Source organism: Mya arenaria, chromosome 3 (assembly GCF_026914265.1).
Source record: "Mya arenaria isolate MELC-2E11 chromosome 3, ASM2691426v1".
Classification (NCBI taxonomy): Eukaryota; Metazoa; Mollusca; class Bivalvia; order Myida; family Myidae; genus Mya; species Mya arenaria.
In genome coordinates, this window is record NC_069124.1 from 5,130,444 (window position 1) to 5,149,812 (window position 19,369).

General features: G+C 34.0%; 1 protein-coding gene across 10 annotated transcripts in view; it reads right to left on the reverse strand.

Annotated features, from left to right (window-relative positions):
- Window positions 1–2,856: 2,856 nt before the first annotated feature.
- LOC128227583 (cGMP-dependent 3',5'-cyclic phosphodiesterase-like) overlaps window positions 2,857–19,369 on the reverse strand; it is a 101,660-nt gene continuing 85,147 nt past the window's right edge. For 6 of the 10 annotated variants that reach the window (XM_052938261.1, XM_052938263.1, XM_052938262.1 and 3 more), the window contains 14 exons: window positions 19,005–19,039; window positions 18,570–18,685; window positions 17,780–17,857; window positions 13,557–13,634; window positions 13,050–13,172; window positions 12,571–12,641; window positions 10,808–10,930; window positions 10,431–10,518; window positions 10,161–10,208; window positions 9,743–9,817; window positions 8,975–9,074; window positions 8,206–8,318; window positions 7,644–7,789; window positions 2,857–7,474 (listed from right to left, as the gene is read on the reverse strand). In XM_052938261.1, the coding sequence (XP_052794221.1) occupies window positions 7,282–7,474; window positions 7,644–7,789; window positions 8,206–8,318; window positions 8,975–9,074; window positions 9,743–9,817; window positions 10,161–10,208; window positions 10,431–10,518; window positions 10,808–10,930; window positions 12,571–12,641; window positions 13,050–13,172; window positions 13,557–13,634; window positions 17,780–17,857; window positions 18,570–18,685; window positions 19,005–19,039 (1,387 nt within the window). In that variant the 3' untranslated portion in view covers window positions 2,857–7,281. Of the gene's footprint in view, window positions 7,475–7,643; window positions 7,790–8,205; window positions 8,319–8,974; window positions 9,075–9,742; window positions 9,818–10,160; window positions 10,209–10,430; window positions 10,519–10,807; window positions 10,931–12,570; window positions 12,642–13,049; window positions 13,173–13,556; window positions 13,635–15,934; window positions 16,013–17,779; window positions 17,858–18,569; window positions 18,686–19,004; window positions 19,040–19,369 lie in introns of all 10 variants that reach the window. The other 4 variants (XM_052938257.1, XM_052938259.1, XM_052938258.1 and 1 more) reach the window with 4 other exon arrangements.

Below are 19,369 nucleotides of genomic sequence, written 5' to 3' on the forward strand. Positions count from 1 at the left end.
ATTCTTAACAAAAATAACATATTGACAGAGATATTTGAGAAATGTACATTATTTATTGAACCAATGTAAACAAATGACGGAGGTATTTCTGAAGAACGAGCATGTAATAACAAACAGTTTGAACAAAGTATGATCAAAATACACTACATTTCAATATTTCAAGAGTGTCATTTGACATATATTACATAAAAAGATGCATAATGGATATGAAAATAAAACGTATTGGAAAATATGATACATAAAAAACTTTTTCATATGAAAGGCGTGGTACACATGGCGCAATTACGAAATAATTTTGGATGAAGAAATATCTCGGGAATTATGTTGACGGTATAAATGCTATTGAAATAACAAATAAGTACCTTATATTTGATAATGCTTTATTGGACTCATTTCTGTTAAATTTATTTACAAAGACCACACATGTACTTGGCATTTACTAGCGAAACGTCAGATGGCGCATGTATACAATATTTATGGTACCATTTGTTGCAGTCGTCGCATTGAACCATATCATCAAAACATTCTAGAAGGTTACAAATGCAATAATTTTTTATATTTATAGATTTGACGCTTTTCTTTTTCCGCAGACTGATGGTTTTACTTGTCAACGGAAATTCGGTTATATCTTCGTTTTCTAAACATTGGAGTAGATGAGATCGCAACTTGTTTGAATCGAATATTAATTGGAAACATAACATATTATATTTGGGCTTGTCCCAACAGTTTCCATTGTATTATGAAAGAAAAGAACATATGGTGTTTAATTAATTACCTTTTCTTCATGAATAAGATGTAACATATGTGCGCTTGTACATTTTATTATTGAACAACGATTAGAATATCGTTTGAAAACTGTGCTTTGTTAGAAGACGGTTGTTTCAAATGTTTTTGAAAAGTGGATGTATGCAAAAAGTAAACTACAAATCTTAAACGAGCTAACGATCAAGTGATATAAGATATCTAATACTTTTTATTTACAAACATGAAACATAAATGTTTACTGACAAAATCTGCCATTGCGATTAAAAGGGAAAGATAGCAAAAATAGATAAATCTCTCAATGTCCCTTAAAAGGAGGTAATTTCCAACATTTGACTCCGATCGTTGATGTGTTGTTCTTTAAGACAGGTTGAAATTAAATGCATATTATTTGCATTGAATTGGCAAAGACATTTTTTTTTCACATATATATAATTATGTCAATTTGATAAAATGGAAGCCATATTGGATGCCATCTTTGATTTTCTCTTTTCGCAAGTTTCGAATATGTTTTTTTAGCTATTGATTAAAATAATAAAACACATATCATTCTGAACTCTTTTTTGTAATATTAAAGGCCTTGACTCCCGAACTATCGGGCTCACAATGCCGCGCCCACAACTGTTGCATTTTACATGTATAACAAATTTAACCTTGGCACTCGGAATTCAGATGCCCATCAACTTCCATTTAGTCTCAGACTGAAAAGATGTTTAAACTAAACTCAGAATTGTTTGTGAAATGCATGTAAAACAAGAGGGTTATTTATATCTGCACAAATAGTTAATATTGATGAGGTGAGCATGGCCATTTGATGAGGTGAGTATGGCCATTTGACACTATTCCGGTTCAGGCCCTCCCGTGCGTGCATGAGCAGATACATAGGCACGAACATGTGAATACGCACTTATATAAGAAGGCGCGGACGCTTAAAACAGGGGATTTTTTTTTTATCTTTTCCCGGTAACCAAGTGTTCCCACATTTAACACTCGACCGAGTTTGCTTACGGAACCTGTTGGACCCTCCCATGGGCGCTCGACCAAGTTTGCTTACGGAACCTGTTGGACCCTCCCATGGGCGCTCGACCGAGTTTGCTTACGGAACCTGTTGGACCCTCCCATGGGCGCTCGACCGAGTTTGCTTACGGAACCTGTTGGACCCTCCCATGGGCGCTCGACCGAGTTTGCTTACGGAACCTGTTGGACCCTCCCATGGGCGCTCGACCGAGTTTGCTTACGGAACCTGTTGGACCCTCCCATGGGCGCTCGACCGAGTTTGCTTACGGAACCTGTTGGACCCTCCCATGGGCGCTCGACCGAGTTTGCTTACGGAACCTGTTGGACCCTCCCATGGGCGCTCGACCGAGTTTGCTTACGGAACCTGTTGGACCCTCCCATGGGCGCTCGACCAAGTTTGCTTACGGAACCTGTTGGACCCTCCCATGGGCGCTCGACCGAGTTTGCTTACGGAACCTGTTGGACCCTCCCATGGGCGCAGACACATGTGCACCAATATGATTTAAGTACGAAACTCCAAGACATGGATTCCCATATGTTCGAATACAGGAAGACGTGGACGCTGAACTCGGGTTATTCAATTGCGTCCCAGGTCAAACCCTTGACAGTGAACCCATCTCGCAAACAGAGCTGATCAGGTATATCCTGAATGTACACAGGGTTGCTAATATTTCTGTTGTTCTCTTTATTTTTACCAGTTATTAGGAAGACATCCTTGCCCTTTTTTTTAGAGGAAAACGTGTTGTTTTATTCAGTTCTGGAGAAATAAATACATTTTCAAACGATTTGGAGAATTTACTTTTACAAATTGAGTAAAATAACAATAACGCAAATAATAAAAATACAAAAAATGTTTGCTGTTTTTTCAGAAACGGGGAATTGCAGAGGCTATTTGTCTATTTTTATTTATCTATTTATTTTTTTATTATTATTATTATTTATTTTTTTTTTGGGGGGGGGGGGGGGAACGGGGCCTGGCAAGGAAGGGGACAAAGGCCCTGCATTCATAACCACTTACGGACATCAGGCTCACATGTACAATGTATGGCAGATTTGACCACAAAACAAATACATGTACACTGGTATTAACAATTTATTAACTTTAATATGTAAACAAATGATTCATACAATACACAATGTGACATGAACACACATAATAACAATTAACAAGAAATAAATTATATATAATATTCTAATTACATAAGGTAAATTGGCAAAATGCATTCAGAGCTAAAAGTGTTGTTCCTAAGTGCTAGGTCTGTTTACATCTCTAAATGCACATGTCAGAATATCATAAAACATAGGTCAGAATAACATGTTTGTAATGTATATAGCACTGTTGGGCAACAATGTTTGCATGTTCCTTTTCCCATCTAAGGTATTCGACCCACACATAAGCTCGTTCCTTGGAAGCTCAATTATAAAATTGTGTTATTTTTTATGCCCTGCGACCCCAAATTATTTTGGTCGGAATTGAAAGGTACTGTAATTGCTTTCTGATTTCTAATAATGTTTTCTAATAAATTGACCGAAGGTATATAACACACACAGTTTGTACATTCGCTCTTTCAACTGACGTTCTGCTCACATCATATTATTTTGGTATGTATGCAATGGTTCACTGTGTAGCAGTAAATATGTAATCTTTATGCCAATAACAACATTGCAACAAGCTAATTAAGCTTTGAAAACTAAAAACTCTTGTTTTCACTTTCGATTACAGTTGTAATAAAGAATAAAATTACAAACCGCCATAACATTATTTTTACTGTTATTTTGGTCATTTATTAAAGTAATCAGTAAGCAATACCCTTTCAATTGATACCAACATTACCTGGGGTCACCAGGGGTCAACATTTAACATTATTACCAATGGCTGGGTGAAATGTTAAGCTGATTGTACATCACGTTAAGATTAATTAAGATTAATTGAACCTTGAAGTAAATGGAAGGGGAGAGAGGTATATGTGGAAATAACAATATACAGGTACTGGAAGTTGAGTGTGGAGATAAAACCATAATGACATTAATGATAACAGTATAAAATGTATGAACAAATGAAAAATGTGTAAAAAATTAAACTAATGAAAATAGAATTAAAATAATAATTGGTTTTCATGGATGTCTGAACAGAGAATACTGATGCATGCCAATATACAGAGTTTAAAAAATAATGATTTTTAATACAATAATATTCTGTACAATTCATAAAAGTAAATTAAAGTGCATTGGGTTATAAAGAAATGTGCAAACGTACTGGCTAAGAAAGGCAAAAAGAGAATACTTAGGTCGATTAGACATAAAATACTGTGTGCAAAGATAGCGGACACCAAGAGCAGGTCACACTGTTTGTTGTGAAATGAATGTTCTAATATACAATTGGGAAACAAATGAAGAGACATAGTTTGGCGTCGAATGGTAAAGAAATGCAATTTTACTGTAGCACATTCTTGTTTTCAAAAGCGTAACAATGAATTTCACTTGAATAAATAATGCTGTGAAATGGCAGCAAAATATAAACTATATACTTTAAATATTGAAATGATTGAAGTGAAAAAATCATTTGAATATACAGTGATGGAAATTATACAAATGTTTTCATAGAATATTGAATGGAAGTTCAAAGACAATAAGTTTTACAGATATGGCAACAGTAAAGCAAACTTGTTTATATACCCTTTATTTAATGTAATATCATACTAGTAAATCTCAGATCAGTTATTTCATGTTTAAAAGGATAGAAAAATACCCATTTCACACTGGAAGATCTGTTGAGTGTCAGTGTAGCAGATGACAAACATCATCAACACTTATTGATTTGATAAAATTACATGTATTCCCATAAAAATGGTAAAAAATAAATAAATGCCATTGTTGTTTAATAAGACTCAAAGGGCCTCATCTCTTCAGCACCAACATAAAGTATTGCTTTTCCTAAACAAACTAAATGGAAAATGTCACAACTGCTCGTCAATATTACTGTTGGAGAGGGAATGTATTTTCCCATTTCCATTGTATTTCACAAAAGCATACATTGTATCTGTTCTACTGAATTCCATGTACAAATAGTGGCAATTATCATATCATTGGGATGAGAATATAATAAATTACACTTTTATAAATGAGTTTGGCTCAGGAATCTGACCCACAAAAAGGCTAGTTCTCCAATACCAATAATTGCCAATTATGTTAAAAAAATTGTTACATTTTGATGGCTGGTGACCCCATATAATGTAGGTATCGATGTTGATAGCTAATACCTTTTTTGCCATCTTTACAGGCCAACATAGCTTATGTTTGTGATATTATTATGATATGAGGTCACCAGGCAGCCTTAATTCACATATTTATGACTCAGTTACACTGTATCTTATCATTAAAGCACAACAAAACTTCTTAAGATCTAGAAATTCCAGTGAAAACCAAATGAGTGTTAATGCTTTATTTGCAGAATGAAATAACCCTTTAGTGGAACCCATCCATCCAACATATTTCTTTTCTAATACATATAAAATAACAACCAAAAATATTGTTTTTTAAACTTTCCTACAGTTAGCAATTTCCTAAGATGGCCCCTTTTTATATGTTAAATATTTGAACTGATTTAACTTGAAAAGAAATAATACATGTATATTAAATGATTTCAACAGTTTGATTTTCAGCTTTTGACGAGGAAAAAACAAAACACATACATTTCTTGTATAATTCAGGTAGATTGCTGTTACATGAAACACATTTTGATCAAATCTGCTTTAAAGGTACCGTCAACAGTATGTCAATTATGTCCTGTCAGCAAGGTACAGTCAACAGTATGTCAATTATGTCCTGTCAGAAAGGTACAGTCAACAGTATGTCAATTATGTCCTGTCAATGACAAACAATTAACAAAGAAATGATTTATCTGACAGCAGTTATCTCATGACATGGCTATATAACAGCTTATACAGGAACATTGAAGGTTATTGTATTGTTGTCGAGATGACCATGGCCTATCAGTTGAGGGCAAAAATATGGCCTTAAATAAAAAGTAGAACCTTGTTATTTTAAATATGAAATAATAAAATCATTTTTTATTATTATAGAACATGTTAAATTATTTGAAAGATCTTAAAAATCAGGTTTTGAATATGTAAGAAACAATTCTAAAAATCTTATTGTTTAATTTTTGTATCATAATATTGATGACAAAATCCTCAGATATGGTCTTCAAATAATACAGTTATTGGAAATATAAAGAATTCTGCTGGTGTGAATGCTTACAAGAATCATTGTATGTTTACTATTTTTCATAAACATAAAAAAGAACAGAAAATAAATAAATTGTTATAACCAAGTAATAAAATATTCATTCATTTTTTAACAAATTTGATATAACATTACATGTTTTCCCTGATTATAGATCAAAGAGTAAAGCTAAAATAGTCTTACACTTTTACAAGAAAACTCACTAGAGTAAATAAATCCCAAAAAACAGTTGTATTACAATCCTAATGCATCCATAATACCAATTAAACATGGCTAGTATATGTATTTAATATAATGATAATCCTTATCCATAGACATGCCTCAGTGATTCCATTCAGTTGATTGGCCAATTAATTTTACCATCGGTCCAATCAAAACACTTTAAATTTGAGTTTGAGTATAATCTAAGTTGGTTATTGAATAGGAAGCCTGGACAAAGTTAACTCCCTTTACAGAATTCAGTAAGACAAGTTTTAACATTGTTTGTTCTGTTTAAAGCGTCATTGAGGAAACAGCGATGTGAAATCCACAACTGATAACACTTAACACAACATAGCATTTGAATAATTGATGTGAAACTGTCATTATCAGAAATATTGCTTCAAGTTAGCTCAAATATAAGGCTCCCTGTGCCATGGTTCACAAACTACAAAGTTGCAATCCTCATTTTATTGGAATCATATGGTAAATGTTGAGTAATGTATATTAACTACTGTGTGTGAATACTTCCTACATATGACTACTGACTACATGTTGGAGTATTTTCTCCATCACCAGCACCTACCTAACTCATAATCATACTAATCACTGTTATCAAAATAAATGCACAATTCAGTACAAGAAACTTGAATCACATATATAAGAGGTTTTCTCACCAAACACTTTACCTATCTAACAGACTGTAAGCCTTAGTCTGATCACTTGGCTCAAAACACAACACATGTTTGTCTAGTTACTTTGCTTGTTTGATAAGTCTGATTTACATCCAGTTTTGTCAACGGACCTTGCAATGTTGATATATGACTTACAATCCCACATATCAATATGTACCTTATATATTCAAAGGTTTTCATATATCAATATGTGTCAAATCAAATCAAAGGTTACACATATGAATATGTGCCTTATCCAATGAAAGGGTTCACATATGAATATGTACCCAATCAAATCAAAGTCTACACAACACAATATGTGTCTAATCAATTTAAAGGCTAAATATAATTAGTCGTATCAATATGTGCCTAATCCAATCCAAGGTTAGTTCTCGCCATTGGTCAATTCCATGTCCAATGGCTCATTTTCGAGAGCAAGGACCTCATCAAAAGTCATATGTGAGGTGGAGCCGCTATGTTTGATTCTCACAAGTTCTGAGATCTGTTCCCAATGATCCTTGTTGTTCTTGATGGAGTCGGCACATTCCTTCATTGGGGGGAAAATCTTCTCAAGCACCCTGTGAACAAACATGGGTAACAAGTTGATATTGCGTTTTTTGTTATTGCCAACGTCTTAGAGCAAATTACTTTTGTAGTTTTAACAAAACCTTCTTAGAGCGTGTGCCAATGCAACACTGATTTCAAGTTATCCTTGAGTTGAAAACTACACCACGTTGGTGTACATACCTGAAGGCTGGTAGGACCACAAAGTCGAGAAATCCAATCTGTACGGCAGGTATATGAGCTTTCTCACGGTCGTACATCTGATCTGGCTGCCAGCCCCGGGCTTTCTCCATGTCACCCTGGGAGAAAAACTCCTTGTAGATCAGGGCCTGAAGTGGAGAAGAATATATAGAGCAGATATAAAAGACACATAAGTAATAATCCCAGGTAAAATACTACCTGGTAAAATATTTCCTGGTAAAATACTTCCTTCCACACTATGTTGAAGTATTATGTACCAAGTCTTGTTCATAAAATTATCATCATTTATGAACAAAGCTTTACCCTTTCACTATCCTATAAAAAAAAATCCCACCTTCATTGACATAGGTAATTGTGATTTTCAAATATGTGTAAATACAGAAACAAAATTATGATGGAAACTGCTATTTAACCTCAACACTGTTGAAAGGATAAGCAAATGGCTGATGACATTTGAAATACTCATTTTAAAACACTGTTTTAAATTTCAATCAGCCAAAATAATTACTCATCTCAAATCGAGACCATACAAGAATGTACATACAGCAACTTTCTTAGTGTTGTTCCAGGGTCGTGTCTGGTCGGAGAGGTCACATGCTGTCATAAGCAGACATGTCAGCAGTTTACGGTCCCTCACAAGGGTCCGGTCATAGCCCCCTGGAAAATATACATTCACATGTAAGTGACATACAAAACACTTGATTTCATAACAAAGAAAATGATTGAATACGCTTATTTTGGTATGTTCCGATATTTTTGTTCCAAATTTTGAATTCAAATTTCCAACCAGAAATTCTGATATTTTTTGATATTTTTCAATTGAAGAAGTTATGTACGAATAATGTAGTTTACTGTTGTTTGAAGTTAAAACTGCATAGTTATTTATCAAATGTTCCCAATTTTGTGGAAAACGTCACAAAACAAAACCTGATTTGAAGGGTATAGGCCATATTCCCTGAATGACAGAAGATACCCTGCATGTATTTATTATAAAAATGAGGGCTCTTGAAGTTTTTCTTGTTTCAAAGTACAACGTATCATATATGGTTGGGTTGAGTAAAATTCTTGAACTTTCAGTGGCACACAAATTCACACAAAAACAGTTTTTTTCACTGAAATAATTTGTACCCAAGTAAAATAAGTAGTTTAATAAGTCTTAAATATTATAAGGACCTTGCCCTTGGAGCAGAACTTGTGTGAACTTGTGTGTAAAAACAAACTTTATTTACTTGTATACAGCCCATATTCACATATGCATACACAATCATTATCCACAGTATCATGATTTTGTTAGTTTATAATCATATACTCACTATTTGAGAGTTCAGTGAGGTTTTTCATGATTTTGAAGTGGTGTTGGAGGTCTGTGGCCAAGATGATATCTCTCACCAAGTCCAGCACTGTCTGGTAGTCCTAGGATACAAGAGGTACTCTATTTATAAATATACAACACTTTTGTTATTATCCACAGCAATAATGTCAGAATCATTAAAAAGTTGGATTGGTTTTCTAACTATAGTATATAAATCATTAAGGAAAGAAAATCAATAGTCAAAATTTTCTAACCAAATTGACACAAAAAGTCTATGTGCCCGTGTCAAAGCTTACAGTCCGCCCAAGATAATATGTAACACAGGGACAGTCGGTATGCTCGTTAATAGGGGGACAAACTATTAGTAACTTTGGGCCTGTATAAATAAAGATCTTAGTTGTTTTTTGTTGTTAAATGAAATTATCTGTCATATTTTCTTTATTTTGCTACATATTTGTGTAAATTGACCAGTATTAAAATAAACTACCAAGTTGTGTTGCCATTTTTGACATTTTAACAGATTAAAGAATATTGAAGAGACTAAAATCATTAATTGAAACGGCCCCAAGTACTTCAATAAAAATTTCATCCTTAGGTTTTCCTAGTTTGCTGATGAAACAAATCATATAGCTGTTTGTAAACACCAAGAGATCTTGAGCTGGTTTGCACTAAATAATTCATGCAAGCATGTTATGGTCATTCATGTTTTCAACTTGAACAATATACTGGGTGTTCCTAGTCATGGAAGTTGTGATTACACCCAACCTACCTTGCTGCTGAGGTTTTCGAATACATTGCATCCTTCAGTATTTAATATACACATGGTCTGGGCAAAATGGTGGCGCTGGAAAGAGAAAAGGATGTTTTGACTCACAATATTTCACTTAAAACTATTTGCATCTTCAAGAACTGCAATAATTTGTATTTCAGATTAACAGTGCATAAGTTATCGATAGGTTTTAAAGGATAGGTCAAGTAATTTTTTATCTGCCTCTCACTCAAGAGGTTGTAGGTTCAGACCTTACCAGGGAAATTGACACTTGACTTCTGAATGACACAGGTACTGATTTATAAAAGAAATGGACTCAAATGTGATTAAAATCACCTTTCTGCTATCTTTACAATTTACTTAAGAATTAGTATTAATAATTATAAACTAAAATAAATGCGAGAAAGCAGTAGCTCACCTCTAAAACAGAGCCTTCAGAACTGTATAAGGCAGATAGCACAGATTTCTGAAAAGAATTGGAATGTACACTTGTATGACAAATGGTGATGAAAGAAGAATTCTTGAAAACAATTTCAAGATTGTCATCATAATGGAATAAATATTCTGGTACTAAATAAACTCATGGCATAGAAGTGACCAGGAAACTAAAGACATTTTATTTTGTTTTTTTGTTGATAAAGGTGAAAATGAATGGGGCAATAAACTGTACATAATGGTGTAGCCTTACAGCAGCAGTTTGGAAGTGATTGTTGGTTCCTCTATGATCAATGTCATGGCACAAGCAGGATACAAACAGTGAAAATATTTCTATGTCCCTGAAACACACACAAATAACCTTATATTATAGTTTGAGCCCATTCTATTAAAAAAAAGAATTCACTTTAAAACATGCAGTTACAATATCATAACCTGTAAGAAGACCATTGGCATGTTCCCTTATCTCTTAAGAAAAAATTCTATTGTACATAGCAGGCAATAAAAACATTTAATGGTCCTTGTTTTTGAGACCTAAAATATAGATGTATTTACAGATCTATTTAACTTTACAGACAATTCCACAGTATGTATAAACTTAGACAGTCTTTAGAATGGTAATGAACATACTCTAGACATTTTTCCAGTTTCAGGTTTTTGACCATCTGGTAGCAGTACTGGGCCACAGTGTATGCGTGCATCCAGTTGTGGTATGGAGGGTTTCTGTAGCCCTTCTTCACCATCAGGATAAACCTGCAGGAATAATAACAACATCATGAAATACTACACATTACCTCTGTAGTCTTCTCATATATATGGATACAACTGCAGTAATACACTTGCAGTAGTAATAATATCAGGATTCACTTGCAATAGTTGAACACAAAGCGATAAACCTGTAATAGACATTCACATTAGGATCCATCTGCAGTAGTTACACACATTAGGATACATGCAGAAGTAGTACAAATGTAGCAGTTATACAGATTAAGATACACCTGCTGTAGTATTACACATAAGGATGTTCCTGCAGTAGTAAAACACATGTATAAATAACACATAAGAATACACCTTCAGTGGTAGTACATTACATCCGCAGCTGAAATACACATAGCGATAAACCTGTAATTGAAAAACACCTGCAGTAGATAAACAAATCAATATACAACTGTAGTGGTAGTACACATTACGATACACATGCAGTGGTAGTACACATTAGGATACACCTGCAATAGAAAAACACCAGCAATAGTTATACACATTAGGATACACCTGCAATAGAAAAACACCTGCAATAGTTATACACATTAGGATACACCTGCAATAGAAAAACACCTGCAGTATTTATACACATTAGGATACACCTGCAATAGAAAAACACCAGCAGTAGTTATACACATTAGGATACACCTGCAATAGAAAAACACCTGCAATAGTTATACACATTAGGATACACCTGCAATAGAAAAACACCTGCAATAGTTATACACATTAGGATACACCTGCAATAGAAAAACACCTGCAATAGTTATACACATTAGGATACACCTGCAATAGAAAAACACCTGCAGTAGTTATACACATTAGGATACACCTGCAAAAGAAAAACACCTGCAGTAGTTATACACATTAGGATACACCTGCAATAGAAAAACATCTGCAGTAGTTATACACATTACAATATACCTGCAATAGAAAAACACATGCAGTAGTTATACACATTAGGATACATCTGCAATAGAAAAACATCTGCAGTAGTTATACACATAAGGAAACACCTGCAATAGAAAAACACCTGCAGTAGTTATACACATTAGGATACACCTGCAGTGGTAGGAAAACATCAAGAGTAATACACATTTGATCAGATACACCTGCAAAAATAATGTATATATGAAACAGCTGCAGTAGTTATACTCTTAGGCTAATTGTTCATTCCATAAAATCAATCAATTTCATTTAAATCAAATGAGTACAGTATAGCATTGTAGAAACATCCAGTACTTCCCTCGGCAGAAATACTACAGGAGCTAGCTAAAGCAGTAGGTCAAAACTGATGTATGGCTGTGTGCCTTCAAGACTGTGATAACTGTCCGAGTTTATAGATAGACAACGATCTCGCAGGCAACCATCAGTATGTTAATACATGCAAACGACATGCCAATGCCAGGAGTGAGCTTATACAGACATTCTCATTACATATTGCACCATTCGGATTAAAGAATAACTGTGTCTCAATTTGAATACTGGTGACATAGAATGAACAGAACCTTCACACTAATGGTATTAAAGTGAATGAACTTATATGTAAATATTCTTGCAAGTGAAGATGAAAGGCCAGACAAGAGTGATGTTTTTACGTTCAAGTGCTTGGAATAAGGCATAAAATTCACCTTGCAATGGTCTCCCTTCTGATTCTCCATCTCGTGAGCAGATTGAGGTCTTCAAACATGGCTAAACAGGCCTGCAATCAAGAACAACCCCATATCAAATATAACATGGCTAACAGGTCTTGAAAATCATCAAACTGTAATATCAAAAGTGCAACACACACAGAATGCATTTAAAATGTTCCCAGATGCAAACAAATTTCATAATTTTTAATTATGAAGGGCCATAAATCTGACAATACTCAAGTATATGTTACAATACTTGTCACTCAAGAGCATATTGTTACTGAGACAAAGTTTAGAAAGCATAAATTTGAAGACTTGAATGGCTGATATATTATTAACAAAAACCATAAAACATCTTGGACAGACCCACATTATTTGCAGGCCCCTAATGACACCAATCTCTGATAAGCATAAACATGAGTGAAGCTAATGTCTTTCCCTGTTTAACAAATTTCCCATATTGCAGGAAAACCTACCAAAGGTGTTCTATCCTCTGGGAGCAGTCTGGGTGCGTAGGAAAACTGTACAAAGTCCGCATCTAACATGCGTGGGTGGGGAATGTCACATGTAGATAACCCTTGCACATCGTCCGGACTTACCTGGCAAATTTAAAGAGCAGCTTTACAACCGTTTGAACTCATGCAATTTTAATTCATATTAATAATACTGTAATTTTGAGAATTTATGAGTAAATCTAATCAATTATTATTCAGAATCAGAGAATAGAATCAAACATAAAACTTTAATTTTAAATGAAGTAATCAAGCTTGAAATGTTTCCATTTAGTTTTAATAAATCTGCATCAATAATCTATTTTCTTATTGACAATGCATTAGTTCAATATGCTATTCAGTATTCTAATATTCAAACTGTTCATTAATATTTATGAAAGTTAAATACAAATCTATAAAATGATTGAGGAAACATTACGCAAATTAAATTGTTGAATAAAATAAGGTTTCATTAATTAAGTGACCACTAACCTGCATATAGTAAATCATTAGTTCATTAGCTAGTGACTTTCTGTGTTGGGTATCTAGCAACTTCTTGTACATTAAGCTCTGCAAATCATTAGTATGGACAACAGTGAGACAGGGAAAAATAAAAATAAGGCAAGCTCTATATCAGTGAACATGTATCACTCTCTATGCTACAAACAAGGGACACAACACATCACAGTTCTAGGGATGCAAGGGAAGCAACTCTGGTAAACACTATTTAGGTAGTTATTAGCTATGGCTACAGGAAAATTGGTATTTCATTGCTTAATAAAATAGTTTTCCTTCTGATGTAATCATGTTCAGGATCATGCCTGTGTCAATTGGATTGCCTGACAGATTCACATGTAATCATTTAGAACAGCTCTTACCAAACTGAAACCATCAGAATCCATTAAGCAGATCACCATAAATTTTCCATTTACTCATCAATTGGTTTTATATCAAAGGTGATTATTTAAATGCTCATGCATGCTCGCTGGCTGGGGGGGATAGAGGCATTTTGCGCTCAACACTAAGGTAGTAAGTACTTTTTTTTTAGAAAAATAATAATGGTAGGAATCAACAAGATCAATTTGGAAGTTCTTTAGTTGATGGGTTTGTTTTTTTTGTAATAAGAGGACTGGTGATTTTGTTTCAGTACCATTCGATAGTGTTTACGAATTAGTTTCCCTGTCAACCCTCTGAAGATTCCATGAGATTAAATAACGCATTCCATTCACTAAATATTTCATGATTTGAGATACTGGTACAAAATTTGATGCCTTTAACACTATACACTTGAGCTTTCTGGGGATATGCCTTGCTGCATCAAATAGTCCTTTAGACAGAAAAACATTTTTTATTCTAATGGTTTATGGAAATATCTGATGTCATTAATGATCCGGTTATAAAATTTAAATGAAGAAATGTTCAATGTTTTATTACAAAGTGGTTCTCTTATAAACATGTGTTTTATTTCCAAAATGTTCAGTTTAAAAAACCCCACAAACAATGTTTAATCTACAAAGTGGTTCAGTTATAAAGAAGCAAACAATGTTTTATCCACAAAGTGGTTTAGTTATAAAGAACCAAACAATGTTTTATCCACAAAGTGGTTCAGTTATAAAGAACCAAACAAAGTTTTATCCACAAAGTGGTTCAGTTATAAAGAAGAAAACAATGTTTAATCCACAAAGTGGTTCAGTTATAAAGAAGCAAACAATGTTTTATCCACAAAGTGGTTCAGTTATAAAGAACCAAACAATGTTTAATCTACAAAGTGGTTCAGTTATAAAGAAGCAAACAATGTTTAATCCACAAAGTGGTTCAGTTATAAAGAACCAAACAATGTTTTATCCACAAAGTGTCTCAGTTATAAAGAAGCAAACAATGTTTTATCCACAAAGTGTCTCAGTTATAAAGAAGCAAACAATGTTTAATCTACAAAGTGGTTCAGTTATAAAGAAGCAAACAATGTTTAATCCACAAAGTGGTTCAGTTATAAAGAAGAAAACAATGTTTGATCCACAAAGTGGTTCAGTTATAGAGAAGCAAACAAAATTTCTATTTAACCTCGATGCAACACATTTTGCATAGAAACACCAGAAAACCATGTTAAAGGCATTAAATTGTTGAAAAAGTACAAACATCTCGAGCACATAAAACAGCAATCTAACTTTCAAGACATTTCCTTCATCTTAAAGTACAAAGGAGTTAAAGATTATAGGCTATGGTAAGTGCATTTCTATCCAATGCATTGACAATATGTCATATAAAGAAAAATCAAATCATAACTTTGAAATAATTTGCTGTTTCAAAAGTGAGGTTTTCAATTTTGTACAAAGGGATGTAATTATAGTTGATTATAAAAGTATCTCTTAAAGATGTTATTTTCACTGTTTTGTCTAGAAAATACTTCTGATAATTCATCAAACAATATAAAAGAAAATGTAATTTAATTATATCTTTCAAGATGACATGAAAGTAATGTCTTGAAATGTGTGGAAATAAGGCTTGTAGAAGATTCTAATCATACATGATCCATTACTACTGAAAAACAAAATAAAGGTAAGAATAGGAGCGGAAAACTATAAATAACTGCATCATTCCGGAATCTGACTGAAATAACACACATAGAATGATTCTAAAAGAAACTACGTGACCTCATTCTGTTAAAAGTGCTTGTCGAACAGTATGTGACACAAAAAGCTACACAAAGGACATAAGTGTTCACTATCAAACTTGGTGTACTCTCTGTATAAGGAAAACAAAACGTGAGGGATATTAATACCACATGAAGGTTACATCCCACTAAAGAATATTAATTCTCAACATTCAACTATATCCTAGAATCAATATTTTCATGACGACAGTGATCAAACCTTCATGTGGTACATCATCAGTTCATTGGCAAGGGTATTGCGAACTTTGGCGTCCATAACTTTCTTCAACATCAACGACTGAAATGATCACAGGGTTAGCTGGTTTATGTACAATATCATGTATTTCATATAAGAATTTTAGCAATGTTGCAAGACAAGACATGTTGATCTCTTGAATATCATATATGCGAACAGCACAGATTCTTTTGGCTGTCATACAATGCTCTTAGAACCGGATAACTCATCAGATGCATTTCCATTCTCATTTCCTGAAGGTTTCACCCATTTCAACTCCCCGTTGACATCCTATTATCTACAATAACTGCGTCTTAATTCTATTATGCAGATGCAATTGCATTTTCTTCTGCACAATTATTTCTTGAGAAACTAAACCTGTTTCAATGAATTTGCGTTTAAGAAATAATAATCAGTCTCTCTGCATTATGCTGACAACTACACAAAACAATATATAATTGAAGCAAATACTTCACCGGAGGTAACAGTTTTCAGTCGTCTCCATCAAAATGATTCTCTCATGAATATAACAGTTTTTGTACAGAATAGAAATAACTGGATACCTTCAATTTCGCCATGTAAGACTCTGTAATCCATTTATGGAAGACGGGTCTAATGTACTCATTCCATCATTTTAGAATTTGATTGTCGCCAATGTATCTACCAAAACCCATTACAAGAAAGACAGGTCATGAATCACATAGTGGCATTGCAATATGTGAAGTGTATGAAATGCCTGGGCCAGTATCCTTGCCAATTCACCAACCAACTAAAATCAGTTAACATAATAATAAGCTGCATAATGACAAAACAGGTCTTATTTTGAAGAAGATATTTTTTTTTGCATTATAGTAGCCTTTTAGATGAACAATCCTGAATTCATTATACTACTGTTTGGCATTACATTTTTGAACAAGCCCTGCAGTATCAAACCCAGAATTTGAGCAAGCCCGGAAAGCATTTTTAGAACAAGCCCTGCTGTATAAAACCCAGAATTTGAGCAAGCCCAGAAAGCATTTTTAGAACAAGCGCTGCTGTATAAAACCCAGAATTTGAGCAAGCCCAGAAAGCATTTTTAGAACAAGCCCTGCTGTATAAAACCCAGAATTTGAGCAAGCCCAGAAAGCATTTTTAGAACAAGCCCTGCTGTATAAAACCCAGAATTTGAGCAAGCCCGGAAAGCATTTTTAGAACAAGCCCTGCTGTATAAAACCCAGAATTTGAGCAAGCCCGGAAAGCATTTTTAGAACAAGCCCTGCTGTATAAAACCCAGAATTTGAGCAAGCCCGGAAAGCATTTTTTTAACAAGCCCTGCTGTATAAAACCCAGAATTTGAGCAAGCCCGGAAAGCATTTTTAGAACAAGCCCTGCTGTATAAAACCCAGAATTTGAGCAAGCCAGGAAAGCATTTTTAGAACAAGCCCTGCTGTATAAAACCCAGAATTTGAGCAAGCCCGGAAAGCATTTTTTGAACAAGCCCTGCTGTATAAAACCCAGAATTTGAGCAAGCCCGGAAAGCATTTTTTGAACAAGCCCTGCTGTATAAAACCCAGAATTTGAGCAAGCCCGGAAAGCATTTTACCAGTGCAGGCCTTTCGGGTTTATGCTAATTTCGACCACTAATCTTACCATTGGCACAGTCATTTTATTTTCAATGCAGGAAATATGTAGTCATTTTTCTTGATTACGTCAACTTCACGATAAGACCTATTTTTTACTTGTCGTGGTTTAAATAAGTACAGGAGAAAATTACTGCATCTATCAAGGCACACAGGGAGCATTGTCACATTGTCTGACACACATTGTGTGTCATTGTCGACTACAATCTACCTTCATATGATACATCATTAACTCATTGGCTAGGTTACTGCGGATTTGTGAGTCTGTCACTTTTTTTAACATCAGGGACTGAAAGGCAAACATATTTATTCTATGTACACTTGCAGACTGAATTAATCGACGATTCCGAGATTCCTCCGAGATTCTTGTCCTGACATCAGACTGTGTTCAGACACAATCATTCCATACAATCATTCAAACTTTGGAACATATTCCCTAAAGAGATGAATGTTTATTTGGCTGAAATAAAAGGTTTGCATCAAGCCAAATGTACTGTCTGGCAGTAAAGAGTACTGGAAGGCAATTTCACATTGAATCATCTTAAAATGTATCATTTATATGCAACTCCCATTCATTTCATTTAAATGATAGTCTAGAAACCTAGATTTCTGGAAAATACAACTTCAGCATACTGTTTGAAGCCTGTTAAATTCGAACAAATATTAAAAATAGCATTGCATGAGATATCTAAACACTTGTCTGTTTCTCTAAGTTGAATATCAGCCGTTACATTGGATTTGTTTAGAACTTATAATGGTTGACTTTAAGCACACATGACAGTTCATGTCGGGAAACAGGTCATTGAGGTAATGTTTCCTGTGAGCATATACCCGACTTGAATAAAGTTTTTTGTATCTTGAATCTTGGACAATTTTCTTTGGGAAACAGACCATACATATGAGCCCAATAACACCAAGAAAATGACAATTCCATAAAATTTTCTCTTCAAAAAACAGACCAGCATAAAAACCTGTGCATTGCTTTAATTTAAGGAACATACATGACTGATGCTGATAGCGCAGTAGATTCCGAAGGCCGTGGCAATCTCCTCATCAAACTGAGTAAACCCATCACCATTCTTTTTGTTACACAGCTGTGCCACACCCAGAATCCGACCTGCAAGAGACATACAGGTTTTACTGCATATGGCATGTCAACAATGATTTTAATTAAACATCTGGGCCAAGCTTGTGCAGAATACAACCTGCAGAACTTTCATGGTATAAGATCAATGTATGTACAAGCCTTATGAAGCTAAAAATCAATAAACAACAATGTCAATAAAATATAACTTTCATCTTAAAATGGATATGCATTTAATATACTAATCATGTGCATTACCATTTCCAATTCAAATCTTTATCATTTTAACAATGACAAGATTTAAAAATATTCTTAAACAATTTTTATACTTTCTTGTTGTTGTATTCATTACCTTTTTCATCTTTTATTGGAAAGCATAAAATATTTCTGAAAATAGAAAAAAACATAAATGAATCAATCGACAATACAATTTCAACACTAATTACTTCATGAACAGCAAGCTGCCGAGGCCATTTTTATCCATGAACACTTGTCATAGTCTAGAGTGTTGTTGAGAGATCACAACACCCAATAATGATTGAGACATAGACATGTTCCTAGCTGTACATGTATGTATTGCCTCTACAAGACAACATGTGTATCAAGTTTCTCTTCTATGTATTTTTTTGTTATGTATTGCTATGACAATATCAGAACCTAATGGAAAATTTGAAATAGTATTTGCATGCTACATATTTTACTTTAATAAGTATGAAA